Source organism: Desmodus rotundus, chromosome 10 (assembly GCF_022682495.2).
Source record: "Desmodus rotundus isolate HL8 chromosome 10, HLdesRot8A.1, whole genome shotgun sequence".
NCBI lineage: Eukaryota > Metazoa > Chordata > Mammalia > Chiroptera > Phyllostomidae > Desmodus > Desmodus rotundus.
In genome coordinates, this window is record NC_071396.1 from 45,277,922 (window position 1) to 45,304,804 (window position 26,883).

The following is a 26,883-nucleotide window of genomic DNA, read 5'->3' on the forward strand; positions in this document are numbered from 1 at the left end:
CCATAGTTACCTAAATATGTGGTAGAACTCGCTCTTCTACAGAGACAATAAAAATCCATTATTCACTAAGTGGTCATATGAAACCTACAAAAGGTCACTGGGATTAAGACGGGGGTTTAAATTAAGCAAAGTTTTTTAATCACATACACAAACATTATATAGTTTTACTTGAGCTGAATATGAAAATGCTAAAGTATGTATCAAGTTGCCAAACAGAAATATTCCTTTAAATATGAATGTTGGAGGTAAAAAGAATTTTTAATGGGTGGTTTTTAATAGAACACTTAGTAGTTAAGCAACACATTTTCAGCCAACATTAAGATCAACATTTTAGGGGAAAGTTACCTTCTTCAAGCTTTTTTTTCAGTTCTTCTATTTCTTTCTGAAACTGACGAAGCAAAGCATCCTTTGGATCTTCGTTAATTCTAGCTTTATTTTTAATATTCTTAGCACGATTGGCATACCGCAACGTGCTGATAGTTTCATCATAGTTGTAGTCAGCTGGCCCAATATTTGCACACTGTTGAATTAGGAATGCAAACATTTTAATGTCTCGCACAGTTAGAATTAATACTGCCAGTACGAAGATATCAAAGACAATTTGTAAAGCATTCTTCTACTTTGGTATTCTTAAAAAAAAAAAAAGAGTACCACCACGTGGTTTCCAAACACCACCACATGGGCTAGTACACACGGTGTGCTAGAAAAAGAATAACCACAGGTCAAATAAAGTAAAATAATCAATAGTTTTTAAAATGTTATGCACATCAATGATGGGATAAACAGGAAGTCTTCATTTCCCTGATGATAACTACAATATCATCAATTAAGTCCTACCATCATGGTCTTTGAATTTCCTCCTAAGGAATCCTGAAGAAGACGAGTCAATTTAGAGTTACGATATGGCACGTGAGTGCTTTTTCCATCAACCAGGGCGGAAATCACATTACCAAGGGTGGAAAGTGAAAGATTGATTTTTGTAGCTTCCTTGAGGCGCTGTCCAGTAGCTCCAGTTTTTGCTTGTCTTTCTGAACCCTAGCAAGAAACAAAGGCAGAAATAAAGCTAAAATTAAAAATATAGACTCATTTCCAAAGCTTAAAAACAAAATTACTTAATAGTAAAAAAAAAAACTGATATAGTATCTGGAATTCACTTCAAAATAACACAGGGAGGGAAGCGGGGATGGTAGAGAGGGAACAGGACTGGCCGAAGACCGGTAACTGTTGAAGTCGGGGAACGGTTACGCAGGAGATCATCAAACTATCCTGTCTGCTCTGGCACAGGTTTGAAATATTCCACGTGTAAGCCACACCTTTTCATTTGAGTTTTCATTCGTTTGTAAAATAAAAAAACTACCAGAGCTCTGCTTCACGCAGCACCCTGCTACTCACGGCGAGGTCGACCAGGTGCAGCTTCCCCACCCTGACGTGCATGTTCCCGTCCACGCCCTTCTCACTGCACTCCATGGTGATGGTGAAGATGGCGTGGGAGCGGGAGCTGTGCTCGTTCATGTTGGTTGCGCCAACGGACCCTGGAACAAAGGGAGGGATTCTCAGCAAGTAGAGTAACAGGGAGTGTCCTTAAAAATTATTAACTGTAACTATCTAGAATGGGTTAAAATATTTAATTTCATCAGAGCCAAAAAGCAGAGAGCACAGCTAACCCATAAAAGCACAGGTGTGTTTAGAAATTAGAAGTTTCTGGCAATGTAGGTTGATAACAAAAGAATTTGTAATGCTTCTCCTATTAAAGAGGTAATTTTAGGACAGAATACTTTATTTTAATCCCACGTATTACTGGCTATAAAAATAACTAATTTACATTAAAAATACACGTTAAATGATTAAAAAAACTGTGACTGCTCCAGCTGTCTGTAGGAAGTATTATGTTCTGGGCATCGGAGCCACAGAAAGACTTGTGCATGTGCGTTAGCGGACGCCCGGGTACCCCGTGCAGCATTGGTCACAACGGCCTGAGACCAGAAGCACCAACAGCTCGGCGGTCACTCCGTTATGGACCAGTCACGCTATGGATTTAGAAAGAAGGCGGATCTGTATGACATGGAGAGATACCCATACCATAAGGCTGAACAAATAAGGGAGAAATGTACAGTATAATCCCACTTCCATAAAACAAAAGCATCCATTCAAAAGACACTAAGTATTTGTGAGCGTGTACATATTTTACATGAATATATTGTGTAATATATACTGGGTCTGATTTTTACAGTATGCATATATTGGCTTTTCCCTTAAATTTCAAAGTAACTTAATAGTATTATGTTAATTTTACCCAATGCCAAAATTATCTTCCTACAATATCTGCATGCAGAACTTGTCCGTGCTAGCTTTGATTTCCGAATTTGAACGCTAAAACACAGACACTATTCATCATCAGCGTCTGGCTGCGCTGAAGTCAGAATCCAGACTGTGAACAGCACCGACACAGAGAAGCAAAGCTTGACTGAGGCCGGCAGCGAAGGACGAACACCGTCTGGTTTCACTTGGACGTGGAATCTAAAGGACGAACTGAACGAATGCAGTAGAAACAGACCCAGAGTTGCAGAGAGCAGACTGACGGTGGCCGGAAGGGAGGCACTGGGGGCTGGGCAAAAAAGGTGAAGGGGTTGAGAAGTGTGAACTGGCAGGTACAAATCAGTCTCCGGATGTAAAGTGCGGCACGGGGAACACCGGCCCGGCAGGAGGCAGGCCCGCTGGAGTGCGGTCTGCAGGGTAATAATACCACGGGTGTAACGACTTACAGTTTAACTTGAACATTTCACCTGAAACGTCATAGGGTGTGCTTGAGTGTGATATTGTTACATTACAGAATCACATGATATAATTCTGAGATAAAAAGGGGCGCTATCTGTGCCGGACCCTGAACAAGTCAACAGCGTGGCGATAACCATGCGTGGTACCAGCGGGGACTGGAAACACGGGGAGGAAGGACTGTTCAAAGTACGTGACTCGCTCTCCACTGTGCTGTACGCCTGAGGCCAATACAAAATAATATTGAAAGTAAACTGTAATTTTAAAAAAAGGAAAGGATTTGTGACTTCATACTATATTTTCTATTTTCTTTTAAATCAAATTATGAATTTATAACTTCCCCCCAAATTTAAAGAACTATTAAGCCTTGACTTAGTCATTCCCTTCCTGAGAGATATTCGGGATGGGCTCCCGTTTCGGGTCCTCACAAGGAATATGGAGACGAACGCTTTGAGCAGATCCCTTTCTTTCTCTCCAGGAGTATTTCCATGGAACGTATTTTCCAACCTGGAATTACCAGGTCAAAGGGCAGAAACTGCTTCAAAGCGATGGGACACCAAATCATACTGAAGCGATGTTTTCAGTTTGGATGGGGAGAGAACATGTGATTTGAAATGATTATATCAATACCTATTGTTTCGGCAGTATAAGTAAACCATGTTATTTGTGATAGTAATTCTTCTGTATTTCTGGTTATGAAAACCAAGAAACGCAGCAGACATGCTGTGCGATGGGCCCTACGGTGAATTTCACAGCCGCTGGGGAGCAGAGCTTGCAGGAATCAGGTGGACTCAGGGCTCCAACCCACTGACATGTCACATAATGGAAGTAAGACAAAAAACACCTCCAGGGCTCTAATATTTGTCAAATATTTACTTTGGGATAAAAATAGTAAGTCTGTATGTCTTTCAAGCGGGTTTGAAGAAGTTTAGAAATACGCCTGCCGTGTACAGACGGACACGCCCGTACAGCCAGAGTGTCTGCTGCAGCACTGCCCACAACAGCGGGCCTGAGCGCAGCCCCCAGGGCGCCAGTGAAGGGCTGGGGAGACAAACTGCGCGCACAGGCCCGCCCACGGGAATCCTGCCTCGTTCTCTTAAAGTGCCCACGTGCACGCTGGCACGTGTCCGCGTGGCGTGACGGCCACGCCAGCACACTGCTGAGGGAGTGAAGTGCGCCACTATCGGGCTGAAGAAGAGGACAAGCTCTGTCTCTAAAGGCACGCGCGTGGGCACGTCAGCAAGTGACAGAGGGGCCGCGGGGACAGGACTGGGTGACTGAGGCACAGGGCGGGAGGAGGCCTGTTTCCCAGTATAGGCTTTTGTGCCTTTTGGATTCTATACTAAGTGTATGGATTACCTATTCAAAAACTAATTTTTAAAGAAAAAACACTTGGTTTAAAGGCTGAAAGCAGTGTTCTACAAAAATATTAACCCATTTATAAGCATGCCCACAAAGTAAATGAACTGGAGTAGTTTAAATTTGCATTTTAGTTGCTAGGCAGACTGTTTGTGAGATGACTGGCTTATTTTCTTAAGTGTAAAATTAACTGTTTCTACGCTACAACACCTGCACAGAACGGGTACTAATCTTACATTGGTATGAATTTTTCACTTAGAACGGCAGCTTGTATTGTCCCATTCCCCTCTCTGCTATTTCCCTCTTGATAGTTATTCTACTATGTTTCTATATCATAAAGTTTGTATTTATGTTGGAACTTTTATACTGGATATCTGTACTAAATGTCTAATTCTTGGATTCCATTGATTAAGAGTATTTTCCTCTCTGCTCTCTTAGCTTTTTTCCAGTCTTTTTGTCTTTGTTGCATTTTATTTCTCTCATTAGAATGCTTTAGTGCTCCTTGAACAAATCTCACCCATGAGTTAAATTAACTCTCAGGTAGTTAATGGGAGGTTTTGGTCACCACTGTAAATGGAATCTTATGTTTAAAAGATGTTTAAATTAAGTAAACAGCACACAAACATATTCCTGGTATAAAGAGTTTTTAAATACATTAAAAAAAACAATGAGAGCTCCCAACCCCTTCCCCCCGCCCCCGACCCCCCCCCCACCCGGAGGGCAAGCACGGCTGACCGCCCCCCCGACCGTGTCCGTGTGTCCCACGTGGGAACACACACACTCAGTGCCCAAGTGCACGGCGTCACCACCTGGCTTTGTCACCCACATTAACAGGACGACGAAGTAACGCTGTTCTGTAATTTGCTTTCTTTTCACTTAATTTATCTTGAGGTTCATTATAGTCCAGAGTATTGTTGTACCATAATTTAGGTAACCAATGTTTATAATTATTTAAGTTGTGTCAAACTTTTTATTACAAATAATGTTTCAATAAAGCATTTTTTACACCTAAAACAGTTTTCCAGAATACACATCTAGGATTAGAAAGACTGGGTGGAAAGGAATGCATTTTTTAAATTTCAGCAGGCACTGCCCGACCTCCCTTCAGCACTGCGGCGCTGCTGGACGGCCCGGCCACCAGTGCCCGCTTCTTCAGAGCCTCGCCACCCGGTACCCCAGCACCCACACCCACGGGGAGCGGCCCGCGCTGTCGTTCGGTGTGCGTTTTCCCGACTGTGTGCGAAGCTGAACAGCCTTTTCATCCACTTATTGCTATGTATCGTTCTGGGAGTGACATATTCACACATTCCTTTTGCTCATTTTCCTGCTAAAATTTCATCTTTTTCTTTCTACTACTTGTTTCTTAAGAAGTAGTAGATTTGTAGAATTGATTTTTTAATTTTTTTGTTTAATTTCCTTGAGCTTGCTTGATTTATAGTGTAGTCACAAAAACTGAAAAAAATGTTCACTTCCTATGTTTTTATCTTTCACCCCAGGTCTCTAATTGCTATCAGAAACATCACTAGTACCAGGCCTGGGGCATCTGTGTATTAAAAATTGCTGAAGTTCTTTATTATTTAGGCAGAAACTGAAACAATTCCAAAAAAATGCCACTTTAATTTTGTTTTGCTTTTCTCATCAATAAAAGGGAGGAAGTATAGTGCCTGGTTATGCAGATTCACGGCCTAGGCTAAAATAGTCCCTCTGCCACTTAGTAAGCAGCATACAACCTTGGACAAGTTATTTAAGTTAAGTCTTTGTTTCCGCCATCATAAAGTAGGAATTTAACATAGTCATAGTCTATCATGAGGATTAAAAGAGATCATTCTTATACTCAGCACAAGCACTTGCCACACCGTAAGTGCTCAATAACTGTTACCAAACATTACTATAGCTAGTAAGAAACAGCTACATAGGAGTTTCAGAAAGATAGTGCTGTTACTAAGAAACAAAATTCTGGTCATCACAGAAAGCAATCTGTGTTATCTTTCATTTATACGTGCTCACTACCTAGGAAATAATCAAAGAGCTGGGTTTTCAAGAAACTTGAAAATCCAGCCCTGACCAGTGTGGCTCAGCTGGTTGGGTGTTGTCCTGCAAAGCAAAAGGTCGCCGGTTCGATTCCCGGTCAGGGTATGTACCTTGGTTGTGGCCTGGACCCCAGCTGGGGCACATGTGAGAGGCCACCAATTCACGTTACTTTTCCTCTCTTTCTCCCTTCCCCTCTCTCTAAAAACAAATAAATAAGATCTTTTTGAAAAAGGAATTAAGAAACTTGCAGCCTTTGTGGGACAAAATGCCACGGCAGTCCTCCTGAGCCTGTCTACCCAGCCCAGCGGCGCTCGGTCACGGTGCGTGCTACACTCACGGTTCTTGTGGCCCAGCGTCATAATCCTGTCCATGTCGTCAGCGTTGTTCACCACGTAAGCCGACAGGTCTTTGATGTACACTCCCACATCAGGCCTTTCTTTCACCTAAAAAATTGCAAGGCTTTACACAAACATCCATAATTCCTCCACAGCTATTCACTGAACATATAGTACGTATAAATAATGTTTAAATAAATTTGTTATTTATTGAACACAATTATTTCCTGATCACCCGCTATGAGAGACGGCTAGATACTGAGCATACAGTGATGAACAAGGTAGACAGTCTCTATCCTTGCGGAAGTGCAAACCTACAGGGAGAGCAAACAAATGAATAATTATACACAGAATTGATTTTATTTCAATCGTGATACTGCCATGAATTAGAAAAATATAAGACACGATCGGAAAACATTATAGAGACACTTAAGCTAGTGAAGCAGGGGATAAGCTTCCCCAAGATGATGTTTAAGCTAAGATTCAAAGAAACAGAAGGCAGCCGATCTGGGTCGGGGTAGGAAGGAAAGAGTTAATGCAAGGATCTTGAAAAAGGAAAAAACTAGGCACTTAAGCCTGGCTGGTGTGGCTCAGAGGACTGAGTGCCAGCCTGCCAACCCCAGAGTCGCTGGTTCAATTCTCAGTCAGGGCACAGGCCTGGGATGCAGGCCAGGTCCCCAGTAGGGGGTGCACAAGAGGCAACCACACATTGATGTTTCTCTCCCTCTCTTTCTCCTTCCCTTCCCCACTCTCTAAAAATAAAATAAGTAAAATACTAAAGGAAAAAAAAATAAGCACTTAGAAAAATAAACAAAGCCATGGTGGCTGGGAAGAGTAGAAAGCAGCATGGGGACGGGGGAGAGAGGGGGTTTGGGGGGTAGAATATCTGGTTAGAGAGGTAGGCAGAGATAAAAGCCAGCCATTATTGGTCTTAACAGTAATTTGCAGCTGCTAGACAATTTCAGACGATTGAGTGACATACGAAGATCCATGGCATCCATGTAAAAATAGTCTTTCTGTGAGTAATCTTGTGAGAAATTTTACCAAAGTTGAAGGATATATCTAGCAAAGATCTATGTAAAATACGTATAGCGTTAGAAATACAAAATCCACGCTGGAAGGCCCAGAAGTCACCTCCACAAGTCAACGCAAAAAGAGGGAAACTGAGGCAGAGGCCTGTGGCCGCCAGTGGGGAGAGCCACTCACAGGCAGCAGGAGCTCAGGAAGACGGCCAACAGAAGTTTAGAAACACACAGTCGTAAGGGCGCACGCGCCAAGTTCCAGGTGTAGGTTTTAGATCCAGCTGGGGTTGGGATTTTTTTTTTGTCCCTTTTATAACAATTTTTAAGATAGATTTATACCTTAGAAAAGGTTACCCTTTTCCTGTGAGCGGGTGTAAAGGAACCCCTAGCTTTCCGAGCAGTGAGAGAGAGCATTCGCTTGTAGCGGCCAGTGGGTTTCACCGCGCGCTGAGGGGCCCGAGCGCAGCGTCTCCAGCCGGCACGGCAGAGTCACACACCGGCAACACCTGCCGTGCAGGCGGGGGCCTGCCCTCTCCTCCCTTTCACTGTCAAAGATCCCAGCAGCCAACACAGCCACAGCCGCCTTGTGTCAATGAGTCAAAATTATGCTTATTTTTTGTCAGATCGGCAAAAAACATATTTTTAGTGTGCTGCAGAATTTAAGTAACACCTTATTATGCGTGCCATGAGGTGAAAAAGGTTGGCGATCGCTGCCTGGGGGCTGGTGGTGGCCCTGAGGGGCGTCAGCCTCACACAGGCTTTAGAGCTAAGCCTCCCTCTCATGTATTTGGCACGCCGTGCGTCCACACGAGGCTCGTTTGATGAAAGTGTGTAAATGCTTTAACCCTTTTTAAAGGTTTGAAAATAAGTGGCCTGTTTCAATGCTTCTCAGAAAATGTACACTGAAGAATAATTCGTGGACGGCAACCCATTTCTGGAAAACACAAATAGCATGCCCTTAGATGCCACAGCAACACCCGATGGCTGTAAAAGCTTTAACACATCACTCTCACCTTCTGGGCTCGTCATACTGCAGACTGAAAACAACACTCTTCAAACCGACGACCGTCTGCAAAGTCAAAGGTGGTTTTCAAGCACGGTATGGTCTTAATTCGAAATTCAATGAAGTGTAAATAAAGTGATTATATATGAAAATGAAGAAGTCAAATATGACTCCAAATTTATAAAAGTTAAGAAAATGGGTGTTAATCAAAAATTTTTCTCATGAAAACAGAGAAATTAAGTTGCTGTAACAATGTAATCTATAACACTACAACAACGAATCCCAATGGGGGCGGTTACTGCCCTGCCCTGAACGGCAAAGAAGTTTCCGGTGCCCCTGAGAACACTGTCAGTTTCCAGACAGGGACCGGGGACACTGAGCTTCCTGCAGTGGGTGGGATGGCCTCCGGCAGTGAAGAACCGTCCCACGAAATTCTGAATGCACTACCAGTGAATGTCCTACAGGTGAATAAACTATATTTACCTGAGTCCAGACCCTAAATCTATTTTACATATAAAGACAAGTGCTTTTCCATGGTAATACTAATAATAATAATGTAGGAATGCAGGAATACTGAGAGAAGAATTAACTATTTTGCTCAGAACTCTACCAAGAGCTAGTTACTGTTTTAAATTAAAAGACCATGTCAGCCCTGGCTGGTGTGGCTCAGTGATTGAGTGCCGGCCCATGAATCAAAGGGTTGCCGGTTCGATTCCCAGTCTAGAGCACATGCTTGGGTTGCGGGCCAGGTCCCCAGGTGGGGTGTGATGAGAGGAGATGACAGGACCTCAGACACCACTCTCTTAATGCTAGATGACACTTGCTACATGTACATGACCTTGAGCAAGTCAGGAACTCCTCTAGGTTTCAGTTTTCTTCACATCAGCAACACTGACTGATGGGAAGATAAGTGAAATGAAGTACGTACTAGGACCACCATGCACTGCACTGAGTGCCTGCGACCGTACTTAAGAGCACAGAAATGGCAGCTGCCGCCGGTCGCCGTGCATTCCACACCATTCTACAAGGGGGGCGACTGGTAGTCTCCATAAATTGCTCTCTAATTATCTCACTCACAATGCAATTTCAGTCACAATTCCAATATTAATATTTTAAAGGCCATTATTTTGCTTATGTTTGTCTCATTTCCTAAAATATTAAAATATTTTGCAATATTTACAAACAGTTACACCTGACTCAGCAGTATTGCTTCAAAACCGTATCCTCAGATATGCCTGGACCTGTGTAATCCTCACTACAGAACTGTTTGTGAGGCAAAAGGACAGGCACGCCTAGAACATTCCTGAAATGGCAACATTCCAGAACTGGAAAGCAGATCAGGGCTTGTCAGGGTTGGGGGTGGAGACAGGAGAGGTGGGTGTGGTTACGAAAGGGCAACAGAAGGCGTCTTAGTGGTGGAACCGCGTCGGCACCGTGACGTGGTGGTGGACACGCCAATCTACAGGCGACAAGTAATGCAGAACACAGAGCAGCACGGGGAAAACCGAGGGCGGGGGGGGGGGGTCAGATCCGCACAGGGCGCCGATGACGATGTCATGGCTGTGACGTTGCACCATGTGAAATGTTACCGCCGGGAGAACTGTGTAAAGGCTACATCTGTTTACATGGTGATCTCCCCGTATCATCTTCTGTGAACCCACATGCAGATCGATGTGTACAGCGTGCTACTTCTGGAGTATAAGTAACATTGTATTTGTTTGTGTTCACACAGGAACCCCAAAAGTATACTGAAAGCGATTGTCTTCAGGTGCGGAGAAATAGGGCAAACGCCGTAGGAACAAGACTTCCATGCGTGAATTTTACAATACTTTTCTTTTGGAACCATGGGATCATATTACCTGGCCAAAACCTAAGTGCAATATTAAAAGTACTGTTTGTACTGAAAGGACCTTAACTTAGTAAACATTCTATCGCTGTGGAAAGTACTCCAACTTCACTTATCCTTACCTCCAACCTCTGGGTCTGATCCTTGCCCAAAAGGTCACGAACTTCTTCATTATATATTTCCAAATACGACACTCGAACCAAAAATCTATAAATGAAACATCATTTTAAAAACATAAAACAGGGAAATTTTTATAAAAACAGCTTTAAAATGTGTTTATAAAATGTGTACCTATATGCCTTCCTTATGTTTGTACTTCTCCATATTAGAAAATAAAAATTCTTTTACCTTGTGTCACCCTCTGCTTTCGCAATATGACCAAATATGTGAGCAAATGAATTTGGAATGATTCCTCTAAGTTCAGGAACAGCTCGAACACCTTCCATGGTAAAAGTTTTGCCTGTTCCAGTTTGTCCATATGCAAAAATAGTCCCTGAAAACAAAGAGAATCCATTTCCTTTTAGAATTTAATGCTACAGAAAAGTAGCTCTTACAATTAGTTCCTCTGATACTGCGGTGCGATTACTTCCCCAAACCCTTGCACACGTTTCACCTTTATTTCCAACAATTACACTAGGTACTCTGCACCACACGAGCAACACACTACGAAGTACTGGACTCCAGGAGAGATTCCTAATGACTAGTAAAAAGAACCCCAAACCCTAAATGTACAAGCTTACACTGCAGATCATTTTAAAACATATCTTGTGATGTGTATAGTAATTACTTAACATGAACGTTAAACTGGAGAAGGCAGTATAATTACAGCAACAGAATACACGCTCTAGAGCAGAAAGACGGCAGTGTAAACACATGTAGCTGCCACTTTCTATCCACTTGACCTTAGATAAGTTTCTGCCCAGAGGTCTCCTCACAGGCAAAACAGGGATAACAATGTAACTACCTACATTAATAGGAAGAACTACATGGAAACACTTTATCTCTTGAAGTAAACAGTTTCAACATGATGCCTGGTGGAGTACAAGTAAATGGTAGTTATTTTCCCCATAATCGTAAAGTAACTGCATCCCAGAACAAAGCTCACGAATATTTATAGCAATAAAAAAAATATCCAAGACTCAAGGTAAAATCTACACTGTCTGGCATTGGACCAAAAATTGCCAGGCTTGCAAAAAAACACGAAACAATATGATTCTCATATTGAGGAAACCAATCAATCAATCAAAACCAACTCGGAACTTACACAAATGTTAGAATTAGCACACAAGGACATTAAAACAGTCATAAAAAATTCTATCTGTTAAACAGTCCAGTGGAAACTGTGGATGGAAGGTCGGAAGAATCCACATGGAAGACATAACAAAGACCCAAATCAAACATCTAGAGATGAAAACTACGGTGTGTGGGATGAAAAATACAAGGGGCTGGGTAAGTGGTAGATTACACATCGCAGAAGAACAGATCACAAAGAAAGCATACAAACCAAAACAATCAAAGAGGAAAGAGAGAGAAAACTTTAAAAATCAATGAGCTGTGGGACAGTTTCGAGCAGCCTAATATAGACAACGATGTAGTCCCGCAAAAAGGGGACAGTGGGGACAGAAAACACATTTGAACAAATAATGCCTGAAATTTCTCCAACAGTGATGGAAACCACAAATCCACGTGAAGGTAAACTGTGATATAGTAAAGATCTGTACTGTAACCCTTAAAGCAACCACTGAAATAAAGCAAAGATATATTGTTACAAGCCAACAGAAAAGGTAAAATGGAATAATAAAAATACTTAAGTAAAAGTACTTCGTTAATCCAAAATAAGGCATAAAAAGAGGAAAAGGAAAACAAAGAACAAGTGGGACTAATAAAAAATAGCAAGATGACAGATTTACACCTAACCATATACTCACATTAAACGTATCTGTTAAAGAAAATGAACCTATAGTTAAACACCTTCAAAAAAAAAAAAAAAAAAAGCTCCAGGCCCAGTTGGCTTCACTGGTGAATTTTTAGGGAAGATACACTAATTCTAGACACATTTTTCCAGATAATTAAAAAGGAGGGAATAGTTCCCAACTCTTCTATGAAACTAGTACTGTCCTGATAACAAAACCATATAAAGACATTACAAGAAAACTATATACTTATGTCCCTCAGGCACACAGATACAAAAAATTTAAACAGAATTTTAGAAATCAAATCTAACAACATAGACAAAAAAGATAATATAGCATGACCAAGTGGCATGGCCGGTTTCACATGTTAAATCAATCAATGCAACTGACCACATTAACAAACTTAAAAAACAAAGAAAGAAAGATCATTTCAATAGGTGCAAAAAAATTGCTTTTGACAAAAAATACATTCCTGAAAAACACTCTCAGCAAACGAAGCACAGAGGGAAACATCCTCACTCTGAGACGGGCGTCGATGAAAAACCTGCAGATCACATCACACTTACTGCTACAGCAGCGGGTGCTCTCTCCCTAAGACCAGGGGGCACAAGACAAAAGCGCCCGCTCTCGCCACCTCTACGCTACACTGTACTGGAGGTTCCAGTGGGCGCAGCTCAGGTAACAACGGAAATCATGAAGCTACGGTGCCATTCAGGTAACAACGAACAGGTGTAACTACTAATGCAGGTACAAAGACTCTTTTGGGGGTGGGTTAGGGAAATGTTCTGGAAACAGATAACGGTGGTTGTTGCACAACACTATGAATGTACTAAAAACCCAACCTGTACACTGCAGAATCGGTAAAATAGTGAATTTTATGTTATTTAAGTTGTATCTCAGTTTTAAAAACTCTGTATGTTCATAATGTACAATTCCAAAAATGAAATTATAAAAACAATCCTATTCACAAAAGCATAAAAAATACTTAAAAATAAATTTATGAAAAGTAAAAGATCTATACACTAAAACTACAAAAATACTGAGACAAATTCGACAAGACATAGTAAATGGATATCATGTTTCTGGATTGGAAGACTCAACATTGTCAGAATAATGATTCAACAAAATCCCAGGTTTTTTTGCTGGAAACGGACCCAGTGATCCCAAAATTTCTATGAAAATGCCAAGGACCCCAGAAAAGCCAAAATAATTTTGAAAAAGAATAACAAAGTTAGAGACCATATTCTATCTAATTTCAAAACATATTACAAGGCCATGGTAATCGAAACAGGAAAGACAAGGAATGTAACAGACCATCCAGAAATAAGCCCACACATTTGTGGTCCATTGATTTTTAACAAGGGCACCAAGTTAATTCCAAAGGAAAGGACAGTCTTCTCAACAAATGGCGCTGGAACAACTGGACATCCACAGGCAAGAAGGAAACAAATAAGGAAGGAAAGAACTTGGACTCTTACCTCATACCACATATAAAAATGAACTCGAAATGAATCCCAGACCTTAATGTAAAACCTAAAATGTTTACAACTTCGGCACAGAAGAGAGGAGAATCTCACACACAGGGAAGGCCGGTCCAAGGCCCCTTCTCCGGCCCACAACACCCGCAGGAGCTGCTCCGCCTGTTCACCTCTCGGACCTCGTCTAGCGCACGAGCGTTCATTCACCCGACGCCAACTCCTCTGGCCTCTGCTCACCCTGGAGCACACAGGCACTCTTGTGCTCTCGCTGGCTCCTCTGCTTAGACTGCGCGCCTCTCCGCTGCCCACTTGGGTGGGCAGACTCCTCCCTTTCCTCAGAGCTCTGCTCTTAGGGCTCTTTCTTAAGAGAGCAGGTCCTTGGCCGCCCGGACTGAGCTTTTGAACTCTTCCCCAAACTTCCTATCCTCCGTCCCTCTCTCTCTTTCCCTTTGCACATACATTGAAATGCACTTATCTTATTACCTGCCCCATTAGAATCCAAGCTTCTTGATGACAGGCTTTAGTGCCGTGTCCCCAAGTGCTGTGAACAGTAAACTAGTTTTTGAATAAATGGATGATGTCAAATATTCACTGTCAGCTTGACATATTCGACGGGACTTCCATTCAAGCAATTTTGTATTCTGTAGGAATTGTTTCAAGCAGAAATTGTTTTATGTAGCCTATAACCCACTTAAAATTGAAGAGTTTTGATATTTATTCCATGCCACATCTTCAACTATAAAAACAAACCGTAATTCTTTAGCAGGCCACAAAGGGGGTAACTTGGGGATAACTTTATTAACACGTTCTCATTATTATCTATCAAAAGTGATGAGATTCTGTAAGCACAGGGGATCCAGTCAATAACATTGTAATAACTACGTATGGCCCCACGTGGGTACTGGAAATATTGGGGGGGCACCGTGTAAAGTACAGGGTTACCTGACCACCACGCTGTGCGCCTGAAGCTAATACAAAACAACACTGGATGTAAACTGTAATCGAAAAATAAAATTTAAATTTAAAAATATTGGAGCAAATCTTTGTGGTCTTTGGTTTGGCAAAAGTTTCTTAGCCATGTCACCAAAAGTATGATGATAAAAAAAAAAACAAAACAGACAAACTGGACTTAATCAAAATTCAAGACTTTTTCTCTTCAAAAAACACCATTAAGAGAATGAAAACACAAGCCACAGACTGGGAGAAAATATTTTCAAAATATCTGAATCTAGAACATACCAAGAGCAGGACTCAGTAAGAAGACCAGCAACCGAATTTAAAAATGGGCACAGTATTTTAAGAGATATTTTACCAAAGAAGATAGATACATGAATGACGAATATGTGATAGACGTGCGCAGAGTTGTGACCGTGTGAGAGGTCGGCAGCCCTAACCCCTGCACGGGTCAAGGGTCAGCCGCACTCCACACTGCCAGTCATTAGGGAAGCCCAAGTTAAAACAATGAGGCGGCACTACAGACCCTCCAGAGCGGCTGTAATTACAAGCGCTGCCAATCCAAATGTTGGGAAGAATGTGAGGAGACTGGGAACCCTCACACCGCGCAGGGGTGGCACCGGCAGTACAGTCACCGCTGGGGAGAGTCTGGCAGTCCCTTCAAAAGACCAGCACCAACTGTATGGCCCAGCAGTCCCACTCCTAGGTATCTGCCCAAGAGAAACCTTAAAAGCTACCTGTACGAAGACTTAAAAAGGACGTTCATAGCAGCATTATTTATAATAGCCAAAAAACGGGAACATCCAGATTTTCAACAAATACCGTAAGAGGTGGTATATTGATACAACGGGACACAATTCAGCAATAAAAAGCAACAAACCACGGACGGCGGCTGCGACATGGATGACCCTCGAAACGTCAGGCTGAGTGAAAGGAAACAAGAACGATGAGGTCGTGTATGATCTAATCAACATGAAATTTTGAGAAAAGTTGAAATTCCAAACAGACAGTGGTCAATGGCGGCCTTGGGGCGGGGCAGCAAATGGACCTGAAGGACTTTTGGGGTGATAAACAGAATTGTGGCGACTTTCACAACTGCATGTATTTACTACCTCTCACCGAACGACAGTTACAACGGGTGAGTTTAGGAGGTACTAATAACACCCTGAGGAAGTTCTTTTTTTTAAAGGGAACCATGTAAAGTGCTCACCATTGTAGCCCTCAAGAACAGAATCAATAATAGGTCTTGCCGTTAAGTTATAGACATCAAGCTGTTTACTCTCCGGTCCAAACACCGTGTCAAAAGTGAACGTCTTCGGCGGTTCGTTGGACGAATCGGTCTTCTGCACCGTGATGGTTCCCCTCATCTCGTCCACACTGACGGCCTGTTTGTAGCACACGGACTTCTCTCTCTCGTTGAGGGGCCGGCACCTAACCACCACCTTCACGTTATCACAGCTTTCTGGCTTCTCTGATTTATTGATCTGGTGGAGAAAGCATTTACGAACAATGAAAAAAGAAAAAGGTGTTCTTCATCTGACATCTGTAGGCCAGCATTCCTACATGGCCACACTTCACAGTTCACCAGGATCCGCTTCTACCTATTGTTTGCCACCTAGTGCCTTTGTTAACATCCTGTCTCATCTCTGTAAATATGTCCAGTTTTCACCTCTGCCCAAGACGGCAAGCTTCTTCCTCCCCAAGTTTTAGAACCAGTCTGGTTTTGCTCAACACTGCTCAAAATAGAGATTTTCTCAATCTCCGATGCCTAACATGTGGTTGGTGCCCAATATTTGTCCAATGAATTGATAACTTAAAAGCAACGACAAGGAACAAATACTGAGCATTTAATGCTAAATGGCAAGCACCGTCCTCTGATTCTCCTGAGCAGTATCTTATTTCATCCTGACAAAACCCCCAAGAGGAAAAATTAAATTATGTGGGAACTAAGGGCCCAGAAGGATTAAATAATCGTCCAAGGCCTCGTAACAAGCAAACAACCGGCCGCGGCTCAAATGTTCTCCACGTCCCCTATGCTGGACTACGGACGCCCCCCCCCCCCCCCCCCCCGCCAAATGCACGGTGACGACCCTGGAAATCCTATAAGACAAACACACCAGCGCCCGCTCCGACCTCCTCGCACACAAAGACACCTACGGGTTACATTCTTGCACTGTAAGCTAAGGCGCCACAAGAGCAACGACAGCTCGAGTCGGGGGCCTGGAGTGGGGGTAGGCAGCCCTCGCTCTGCTGCCTTCCGTTGGCTCCGCTGCATGGAGATCCTACCGGGAGCGGAGCATCCAAAACCGACCCCCCACGGCCGCTCCCAGACTCCCGACCTGCAGAGCTGCGAGCGAGAGCGCACCCTCCAGCACCGCGCCTTTATGTGGGGCGGCGCAGGCCGTGCGGGATGCAGGGGCAGCGAGGAAGGCAGCTGGGCTTCCCCCGGGCCCCTCCCAAGGCCAGCCAGACGCCGGGGCGCCACGGGCCCACTGGCCTGGCTCCCCAAACACACCGGCAGCACGGGGCCCTGCCCCGCCCCACCCCACCCGGGCCACCCTCCGCCATGGCAACGGTCGCGCCCCCCGGGCCAGGCCGCGGAGATGAGGCTGAACCTCAGTGCCTGAGCCACTCTCCTCACCGGCATCGTGGCTCCCTCCCGTGCCCCGTGGGCGTCTCCGCCCTGGGTGCAGTCCTACGACTCTGGGTTCTCGGGAGAGGTTGTTCGGAGGTTACCGAAACACCGTCTCGGTGCTCTCCGAAATGCGGTTCTTCAGGGCGACAGTGCGCAAGCGCACTCCCAGTTCACCCCGCCCATTCCCCCCCCACCCTCGCCTGAGACTTCCCCGGCAGCTTCAACGCCTGCGCGAGGCTTTCGGAGCCGTCTCCTAGGACGCCAGACGGAGGCCGTGCCTGCGCAATACTGCTGTTCCTCTGCACCAGAGATCTGGCCCGTATTGAGGCGGGGACATCTGGGAGTCACCGGTTGGGAAAAGGAAGGATTCCCATTGCAAGCCCCATCTTCTGGCGCTTGCGATACTCCAATATTAAAAAAAGGAAACAATGGCAATTGTGCGTTGCGCCCCACTTGGAGAGCTAAAGACTTTACAAACATCCCTGCACTCGATTGCCGACTTGTTGGAGACCTCTCACCGTTAGAAGGTGAAGTCGTGAGGAGCTTTTGTCGACCTTCTCTCATGTATCTCCGAAACCTGGACTGGGGCCCAGAACAGGACCCGGAGCAGCGTGGGTTTTCCCGAAACATTTGCAAAGGGACGAGGGATCCGTCTGCTGTCTGCCTTGTTCGAACCTCTTGCCTGGACGCCCCTCCGTTTGGCTGTGTAATGGACGTTTCCAGTTTTCGTGCCCAAAACCGAAAGGGCGAGTTCCATTGCTCCCGCCGTCCTCATCCCCAACCCCCAGGCCGCCACCCAACGTCCAAGAACGTAGCTCGTCACAACAAATGGAACCTGAATACCTGCAACTCCTTGGATCAGAACCAGTCTCTTTCTCCTACGCAGTATCCCGCCTGTCGACAGAGCTTGCTTCTGTCTCTGTCTTCAGAGGAGACCCCGAATCGGACGACTTCTCGCCGCTACCACCGTTCTCACCTGGGGCACCGCAACGGCCCCGAAGCCGCTTTCCGCGCCTGCATCCTTGCCCCTCTGCCAGGGATAATGTCAGAACGCGAGCAAGATCGTGTCTTTTCTCTGTTCGAAACCTGTGGATGATTTCCCGTCTCACAGAGTGAACGTTACAAACCCTCTCCCCGTGCCCTACAGTCCTCCCCCTTGCTCGGTATTCGGCGCCAGCCCCACCTGTCTCCTGGATGCATGACATTACGGGCATGCTTCTACCTTTTGCATGGCAGGAGGAGCTAATAAAAATAACTATAAAGCACTTTACTTAGTTCCAGGGTACTGTTCTAAGTCCTTTGCTTTCCTTTTTAAAATTAATTTAAGACATACACTAACCTTTTTAAATAGGGACTGTTGGTCATTGTAATAGAAAATAAGACTAACTGTTTTACAGATTAAAAAACTGAGGCACCGGGCCGTTAAGTAACTTGCCCAAGGTCATACGTATGGACAGTGACAAAGTGCAGATCCCAACCCAGGCCCTGGATAGCTCTCCCCCCAGATATCTGCCGGACCCCTCCCCTCCTTCAGAGTGTCTTCGAGCCACATCACCCCCTCGGTGAGCTCTGCTATGGTCTCCTTAAAGTTCCACCCTTCAACCCCAGTCTTATCGCCCCTTCCCACCTTGTTCTGTAGTACTTACACCACCTGATATACTGATATACCATATGCATGGTATACATTTCATATACACGTGTGCCCAGCTTTATCGAGATATAATCACGCATCATACAATCCATCAGTGTAAACTGTACAACTCCATGGTTTTTGCTATGTATACGGTCGTGCAAACACGACCACAATTAATTTCAAACATTTTCATCACCCCTAAAAGAAACTCTATACCCATAGCAGCCATTCCCCTTGCTCTGCCCCCTCGCCAATAGCCCAGCCCTAGGCAACCAACAATGTACGTTCTGTCTCTATAAATTTGCCTATTCTGGACACTCTTTATAAAATGGAAGTATACACTTACGTGGCCTTAGGTGAATGGCTTCTATCACTTAGAATAATGTTTTCAGGCTTCACTTCTACTTTAGCATATATCAGTCATTGATATTTACGGCTGAACAACATTCCATTGTATGGCTATGCCATTGTGTGAATATACCACAGCTTACCTCCTTTGACTATTGATGGACGTTTGGGCCGTATCCAGTTCAGGGCTTTTACAAGTAGTGTTGCTCTGGACGTTAGCAGGTGTCTTTTGGTGAACACACATGCATTTCTGTCCCACATATACTTAGGAGTGGAATTGTGGGGGATTCCGTGTATTCTTCTCATGTTTATTATCTGTCTTTCCGGACTAAAATATAAGTTCATGTCTGTTTTATTCACTGTTATGTCCCAGCGCCTAAGACATTGTCGGCCTTCAATAAGTACGGCTGCGTGGAAGAAGGTGTGCACGAAAGAACGGTCTCTTGAGGGAGATAATGGCTTTTTCTTTTTTTTTTTAAGAGAAGCGGTGATGGAGACTCTGGGAGGTCAAGTCGCATGCACGAGGTCACACGGGGAGTCAGGGACTCCTCCCACGCCTCTCTGACTGAGGAAAGAACCCGGGTCTGCGGCCTGTGTCCTTCTCCAGGGCCCACGCCGTCACCATCTGCCCCATGGGGGCTCGACACTCCGAACACGGGGCGCGGGCAAGAGGCGCGCAGTAGGCAAGCGCTCGCTGGGTGGGAGCAGGGCCAGGAGGTCCCTCACTCACTTGCGTGCTCTGTCCTGCCGCGTCCCAGGTCTGCGCCCCTCGGGGCAGCAGCAAGGGTCACGGAGGGGCGGGCCCACGCCGGGAGCAGCTGCTGGCCAGGCTGGAGTGGGCCCGCCTGCCCGCGCCAGGGCGGCCCAGAGCCGGCGCCCAGGAGTTTGGTTATAAACAGCAGGGCCAAGCTGCACCCAGACCTGGGAGCCGGGCTCGCCTTGGCCTCGGAGGAAGAAGGTCGGTCCGCGTCGTGGTGGGAGCCTGAATGAAACAGCTGTTATCGTTCTGCTCCCGCCGCCGCTACCCCAGCGGCCGTCCTGGACGAGCGCCGGCTGGCCGCCCATCTGAAATTAGCCCTGGGTCCGAGGCGCGCCTATAGTGGGGCGGCCACCCCCAGGTACGGGTCCCCGCAGTGGGGCCCTCCGGGGAGCACCTGCACCCCCACCTCCTGGGCGCACGGGGCGCTCCGGGGCCGACCTGCACCCGCGCTCGGATGAGCTGCACCCTGGAGGCCGGGACCTACCCTGTGTGGGTTTCGGGACTCTCCTTCGACGGGAACATGGGCACGGGAAGGGAGACGCACCGTTGAGCCACTGGGTCCCCCCGCGATTTAAGGTGAAGGGGCTGCTCCCCTTAAGCAGGAGGCTCCTGCCGCTGGTGGAGCCAGACCGGCCACCAAGCACCTTCCCTGCGATCCCTACACCCCCCTTTTCAGCAGGTGGAGTTCGGGGACACTTCCCAGGAAGTCGTGTTGCAGCTCCTGTGGCTGGAGAAATCTTTCACTTCTCACCTGGCTCTGTCTTCTGCCATGTCCTGGTGTTGACGCAGGCAGGGAGTCCTCTGGGGGATGGTGACAGGTGGGGGGAGAGGAGACAGACCTCTGCATCCCATTGCTGCTTTGGAGATGGGCCATCTGGGGTGCTCAGCACTAACCTCTCCCACCCCACCCCTGTGCCTGTCCCCAGTCCTGTGTGGTTGTCAGGGGTGGATGTGGGGAGCCGGAGAGGACCTAGCTGGGGAAGGCCTCTCTGAGCCCTGCAGTCCTCTGACAAAGAGAAGTCATCCGTGGTTCTGATATCAGGAGCCGTTCCACTGCTCAAATCTAAAACTGGCACTGACTGATTTGGGGAGGAATACAATCAGCCAGTTAAAAAAAAAAAAAAGAGGAAAAACTTAATTTCTTGAAGAAAAAAACCACAAATGTGTTACGGTTTGTTTCTGGCACTCACATTCTAGTCGATTGTTTGTCCCAGAATGCAGATAAAAGAGCGTTTACTCCACATTGTCACCTCACTTCCTTGAGACTCGCTGCGAAGGGGAAGGAAGAAGAGGGGGTCCGCGCCCCTGGAAGTCCACTCTGGGCTGCTTTGGGAGGCGTGAGGGTGGAAGGCTGGAGCCCTCGAGCTCCCTGTGCACCTGGGAATGGTGGGCATTTTGGAAAGTTATTAACTTCCCAGGATCTCTGCGGTCCCTTCCTCAGGCTTGTCAGACTCTGGGAGCCACCAGTGGAGAAACGGAACAGCTGGATTCTCCTGGCCCGGCAAACCCAGAGGTCTGGCCTCCTGGCACGTAGACCTTGCCTCATTGGCTGATGCCAGATGTCGCCTCCCAGGAAGCGCAGACATCTGCTGTGGAGCCAGGAAAAAGGCCTCCCAAACCGTGTGGCCGGATGTCCAGCCCTGCAGACGACAGCTAAGAGAGCTGCCTGAGGTGGCTGTGTCCATGAAACTGGCCCTCATGGACTTGGGAACCCTTTTCGGAGAGGGGCAGGAAGTGGGGGAGAAGCCTCCACAAGTGCTCCAGGCCTGCTTGAATTTCCACGTCTCATGGTGGCTTCTGTTCGGAGAAGACCCTCCGCCAACACCCTCCCCAGACCTCCCTCCCCCCCCTTCGGGGATAATGGAGCCTCTGCCATTTCTCCAGGGTCTCTCTGAGCTGGTCTCAGGACCTGAGGGCTAATAAAGAACCTTGTGTCCAGCTCCAAACCTTCAATAAATATGCTTTTAATTAGTTTATTAGAATATAACCTGTCCCCCAGAGTTGCTTTTGGCCAATCAAGTAAGTGACCTTAAAGAGAAGTATTTCTGGAGGTTGGAGTGACACTTTACTTTAAAAAAAAGGGCCATGTCTTTCATGCACTTGGTACTTGAGTGTTTACTCAGAGACAAGCCTTATTAGACCCTCCAGGATAAAGTCATAGTTTTTTCCCAAACTGAACTGCCTTCAGTCAAGGCTAAAGGGAATGAGCTTACAGCTACGGTGTTGCCAAAACGGATGCTGTCTGGTGCAGACCAGAGAACTCGAAAGTGTTCCTTTCTTCCTCTCCCACAAGTAAGCCTGGTAGGGCTCAGGGACAGGAATGGGTAGAGCCCACAGCTCCTAGAAGGCCTTGGGTGAGTTCCTGCAGCTAAACAGGGAAGACGGCGGAGCCCCTGTCTCCAAAATACCTTCGGGTGTGAGCTGGAGTGCAGCTGGGAATTAAAAGCTGTTTGTGGAGGGTGACCATGTGGCATTGACTACACATGGTCCCAACTACCTGGGGACTTGACAGATAGCCTAGATCTGGTTTGGTGTTTCCTTCCTAAGTATTTTCCGTGGCAGGTCGCTGAGGACAACTCCACTAGGCTCGCGAAGGTCCAGCCCCCGTGGACAAGAAAACAAAGGCTACCATGACATGATACAGGCCTTCGGCCTCTTTATTTTTTTACAGTTCATTCCACGCATCAAAGACTTCATAAAGCACTGTGGCTCTGGCTGTAGCCTGAATGAGTTGCCGAGGATGGAGCTGGCTATTTGGGACAGACTGCCCTGGGGCCCTTACGTGGGGACGCCGCTGGACTTCTGGACCACAGTAAATACGAGGGATTCACGGAGTCTGCCCGAGACTCATCCGTGCCTTTGGGACGGCTCACTACAGAGGACGGCCAAGCACGAGCGTGCACCCGTCCTTGCACATGCACCACGGTAAGGTCACCCACGAGGCTCACGACACACGGAACAGTGAAAATGTATCTTAAGTCCAACACAGTTCCACCAGACTCCCACCGCTAAAGGACACGAAGTTAACTTTACAAAGGTTTTGAGACGGCATTTTTAGGGTACGTTTCTCTTCAGTACACATTGCAAAAATATTTAACTTTCCATTCTATGAATACTGTACATAAAAAGCTGTCTGCTTTTGCTATGCTTTACACACATTCACTTAGCTGTCTTTCTTCACCTACACACAATCCTTGCTGAGGCTGTAGACCATATCGATCTGGCACTTAAAAAATATCCTGTTAGTCTGGATTGGTTTTCGTTAGGGAAGGATGGTCAACCTTAAAGATATGATTCTGTTAGTAAGGCAAAATCATGTAATGTGGAAATGTCACGGGGTGTGGGTCTGTTATGAAGCATGAAGATTGTATCACTAAGGGCTGGTTCACGATGAAAACTGGCCACTGCGGCCCAGTTGCAGAGGCTTTTTTTCTCATGTCAAGCAGATACAAGTAACTTTTCTGCTGCCTTAATCTTGAAGAGGGAGCTTCCACTTTTCAGAATTGAAACATTGTTATCTAACTCCTTCAGGCCTCCTAAGGCCACGTTGCAAAGCAGACTGCCTTTTCTCTCCAAGGTTGAAGCTCAGCTTGACCACAGAAGGGGCATGAAGCCTCGAGCCCCTTGTGGGGCCGTGGATGGCAAGGAAAGGGGTCGGGCCGCATTTGGTGTTCCCTGATGGAAATTCAAACTGTTTGCACTTTTGGTCATTGATATATGAAAAGTATGGGGTTTTCTGTCCTAACATGGAAAACCACAATGTCCAGTTCCACTCCCTGGTGGTCACGGACTGGCCCCACGTGGTGGAGCTGCTGCCTCAGAGGACTCCTTCCCTCCACGGCGCGTCCCTGACCAAGCAGCTGCAGCACTGTATGGCGGGCCACCAGCTGCTGCAGTTCAAGGGCTCCACACTGGCCTTGGTCATCATCACCTTAGAGTTGGAGAGGCTCATGCCCGACTGGTGTGCTCCTATATCTGATCTGCTAAAGAAAGCACAGGTAGACATCAACTTTGCCCCACACCAAGCTCTTGGTTTTGTTCCTTGAGCTGCCGCACTCTGCCCCCAAAAGGGTCCCCACGGTCCTTCTCGGCCCTTGTGGACTCCAGAAGACGCTCTGGCCATGACTCTGCAAGGAGTCTGCCGGAGGGCCAGGCTTCCCACACTTGGCATGCCCTCTGCACTTGATTTTGGGATACATGGTCCCTTCACCGGGCCAGTGGGGTGCGTTTCTCTGACAGTGGGGGAAGCTTTATCTCAGTGGCAGCCCTTGTAGCCAAGAGGATGGGGAGACATGTGCAGTTCAGGAGGAAGCAACCCTGAGTAATACAGAGGAGGGTAAACTTCAGGCCTCTCACCCTCTACGTGACTCTAGGGGTGAGCGGGGCCAGAAGCCCTCAGAACAGACTGGGTAGGATGAAATGCATAGTTTGACTCATGGAAGTTTCACTGAGTTTGGAGACGGGTGTCCCTGAGCTAGAAAGGTTAACATGCTCAGGTTTTGCGGTCGGACCTTCCTGAAATGGCCCATGCTAAGCTTGTGACACTCAGCTGCTCGTGGCTTAGAACGCAGAATGTTTGTGTCAAGGATGACCGCTCTGTTGTAGTCACGGGCGAGCTGGGCAGCTGGTCCGCTGCAGGTGAAGCAGCAGCAGAGAAGCCTTTCGTCCTCCTCCTGCACAGAGAACCTCCTCTTTCCCCCGCCAGCCGGCGCCCTCACCCAGAGTCCTTCAGGGTGTGAGGGCGACCTCTCCCTGCTGGGCCGCCTGGAAATTCCAAACTTTATGGATCTCGTAACAAGAAAGGAAGAAGACCGCAGGGGGGTCCAACCTTGTGGCGTCCCTGGGCCACACTGGAAGAAGAAGGGTTGTCTTGGGCCACACATTACAAACACAAACACTAACGAAAACTGATGAGCAAAAAAAAGGTTTTAAGTAAATTTATGTTTTGTGCTGGGCCGCATTCATAGCCATCCTGGGCCGCATGTGGCCCACAGGCCATGGGTTGGCCGCCTCTGCAAGAACAACTGAGAAAAAATTTCTGGGTCCTTAGAAGAAAATGAGGGGGAAAGGGAGGTTGGGGTCACTAGAGGTAAAGGCAGGTCATACCCTGCTCCCTTCTCTCCCCCGGGGCCTCCTCCCAGGAATGAACGCTTACACTGCCCCTTGGTTTTGCTTCTCCAGCGACAGCTGGTATCAGCCCCCAAGACAGCTGCACTATGAGGCCTGAGGAAGGCCTTGCTCAGGCCGAAGGGCCGGGCCGGTTTCGACTGAACAGTTCTTGCTGCTCTTCCCACCCGCGCTGGCCAGGTCCTTGCAGCTCCCCAGGCTTATAACCACGCACACTCGCAGCGCCCCGCCCCAGCTGCCCGCCTGCCGCTGGAAAGCAGGACAGTCTCTCCCGATGCGCTGACCCGATTTGGCTGTGACGCAGGACTTCTCCTCATGGGGACTGCATTATATGCTCTGCTTAATGTACGGCAATCTGTCCAAGCTTTAAGAATACTTCTCCTTTGTCACTCTTAAGCAAAGGAGTTAATTGGCTTAGCTAGAGACATTTTTATGCTAAAGAATGATATTACAAGGCATGACCCCTGTGATGGGGGAGGGGGCCGTGCAGCTGCCAGGGCGGGGCGGGGGGAGGTCGCTAGCGTGGCCTTGAGGGAGACACCAGCTGCCTCTCTAAGCTGTGACACTATCGAGTCATTCTTTAAGCAGGGGAGTCCAGCTGGCACCTGCGCTGCGTGAGTAGTGCTGGGATGTGAATGCTGGGATGCGAATGACTGAGACACTCGTTTGGGGCACTTGTGAAGTCTTTCCAACGTGAAGTTTTTACAAACGTGCTGGGCCTCGGGCAGCGGGACGGCTGCTGGTCAAGGCCCCCGTGTAGTAACAGCCTGCACTGCAGTCAGCGCCAGTCCTGGCCTTCTCTTACACCGGTGTGCTTGCTGGAGCTTTTGTGGAAATTAACCTGAGGTCCTTGCAGCCCTGTCTGAATCTTATTTCACATACACTGGGCCCCACGCACACACTTAGACTTGCCGGAGCCAGGCACGGTGGGAACACCAACTCCTGCTCCCTGTCAATCAACAACTGTCCTCGCACCCAGCACAGATGGAGATGCTGAGGGCAGCGTGTAGCCCATGGCCACCGCCCTCACCAGTGGCCACGACTGCCTGCCACCTCCTTCCTTCCCCTGTGAGTGGGCACCGTAGTGGGAGGGGTGGGGCTCATGCTGAGGGCCCACAACAGCTCAGGCTGTCCCCGATTTCGGGGAACGGGTAGGAGGCACCTGGACCTCTTCCCTAGGTAGGTCTGGGTGTAAGCTGGGCCCCCAGAGCTAATCCAACTCTGAATTTCAAAGAAGAAGGTAGGCCCTGGCCAGTGTGGCTCAGTTGGTTGGAGCATCATCCTGTAAACCAAAGGTCGTGGGTTCGATTCCTGGTCAGGGCACATGCCTAGGTAGAGTTTGGTCCCAGGTCAGGCCATGTACGAGAGGCAACCAATTGATGTTTCTCTCCCTCTCTCTCTCTTCCTCTCTTCCTCTCTAAAAATAAATAAATAAATAACAAGAAGAAGGAGCATGTCCTCAGGTGAGGATTAAAATAAAATAAAAATAAAAGCTGTTAAGAAAAAAAAGAGAAAGTAGACCTGTGAGCCCCAGTATTGGGGTAAGAACAGTCCTGTTGCTCTTTCTGCAAATAATATTCCTCTTATTTGGCAAAGCAAACTTCTGTATGGCCAAAGTACCACTTGTGAGTTTAAAAAAAAGTTTGTATGCTTTTCAAGCTTGTGCT

General features: G+C 46.9%; 2 protein-coding genes across 3 annotated transcripts in view; one reads left to right on the forward strand and one right to left on the reverse strand.

Moving 5' to 3' along the window:
* Positions 1-17,497, reverse strand: part of KIF3A (kinesin family member 3A) — a 39,315-nt gene extending 21,818 nt beyond the window's left edge. For both annotated transcript variants that reach the window (XM_024575150.3, XM_024575149.3), the window contains exons 1-8: positions 17,355-17,497; positions 15,924-16,197; positions 10,717-10,861; positions 10,491-10,575; positions 6,500-6,605; positions 1,393-1,532; positions 838-1,035; positions 346-520 (exon numbers count right to left, since the gene is read on the reverse strand). In XM_024575150.3, coding sequence (XP_024430918.1) covers positions 346-520; positions 838-1,035; positions 1,393-1,532; positions 6,500-6,605; positions 10,491-10,575; positions 10,717-10,861; positions 15,924-16,197; positions 17,355-17,360 — 1,129 coding nt within the window. In that variant the 5' untranslated portion in view covers positions 17,361-17,497. The remainder of the gene's footprint in view (positions 1-345; positions 521-837; positions 1,036-1,392; positions 1,533-6,499; positions 6,606-10,490; positions 10,576-10,716; positions 10,862-15,923; positions 16,198-17,354) is intronic.
* Positions 17,498-21,304: 3,807 nt separating this feature from the next.
* Positions 21,305-25,316, forward strand: CCNI2 (cyclin I family member 2). Its single transcript, XM_053912239.2, is given in 6 exon segments — positions 21,305-21,338; positions 21,341-21,384; positions 22,761-22,892; positions 23,800-24,126; positions 24,734-24,902; positions 25,231-25,316. Coding segments are annotated over 6 exon segments (792 nt in total).
* Positions 25,317-26,883: the final 1,567 nt, after the last annotated feature.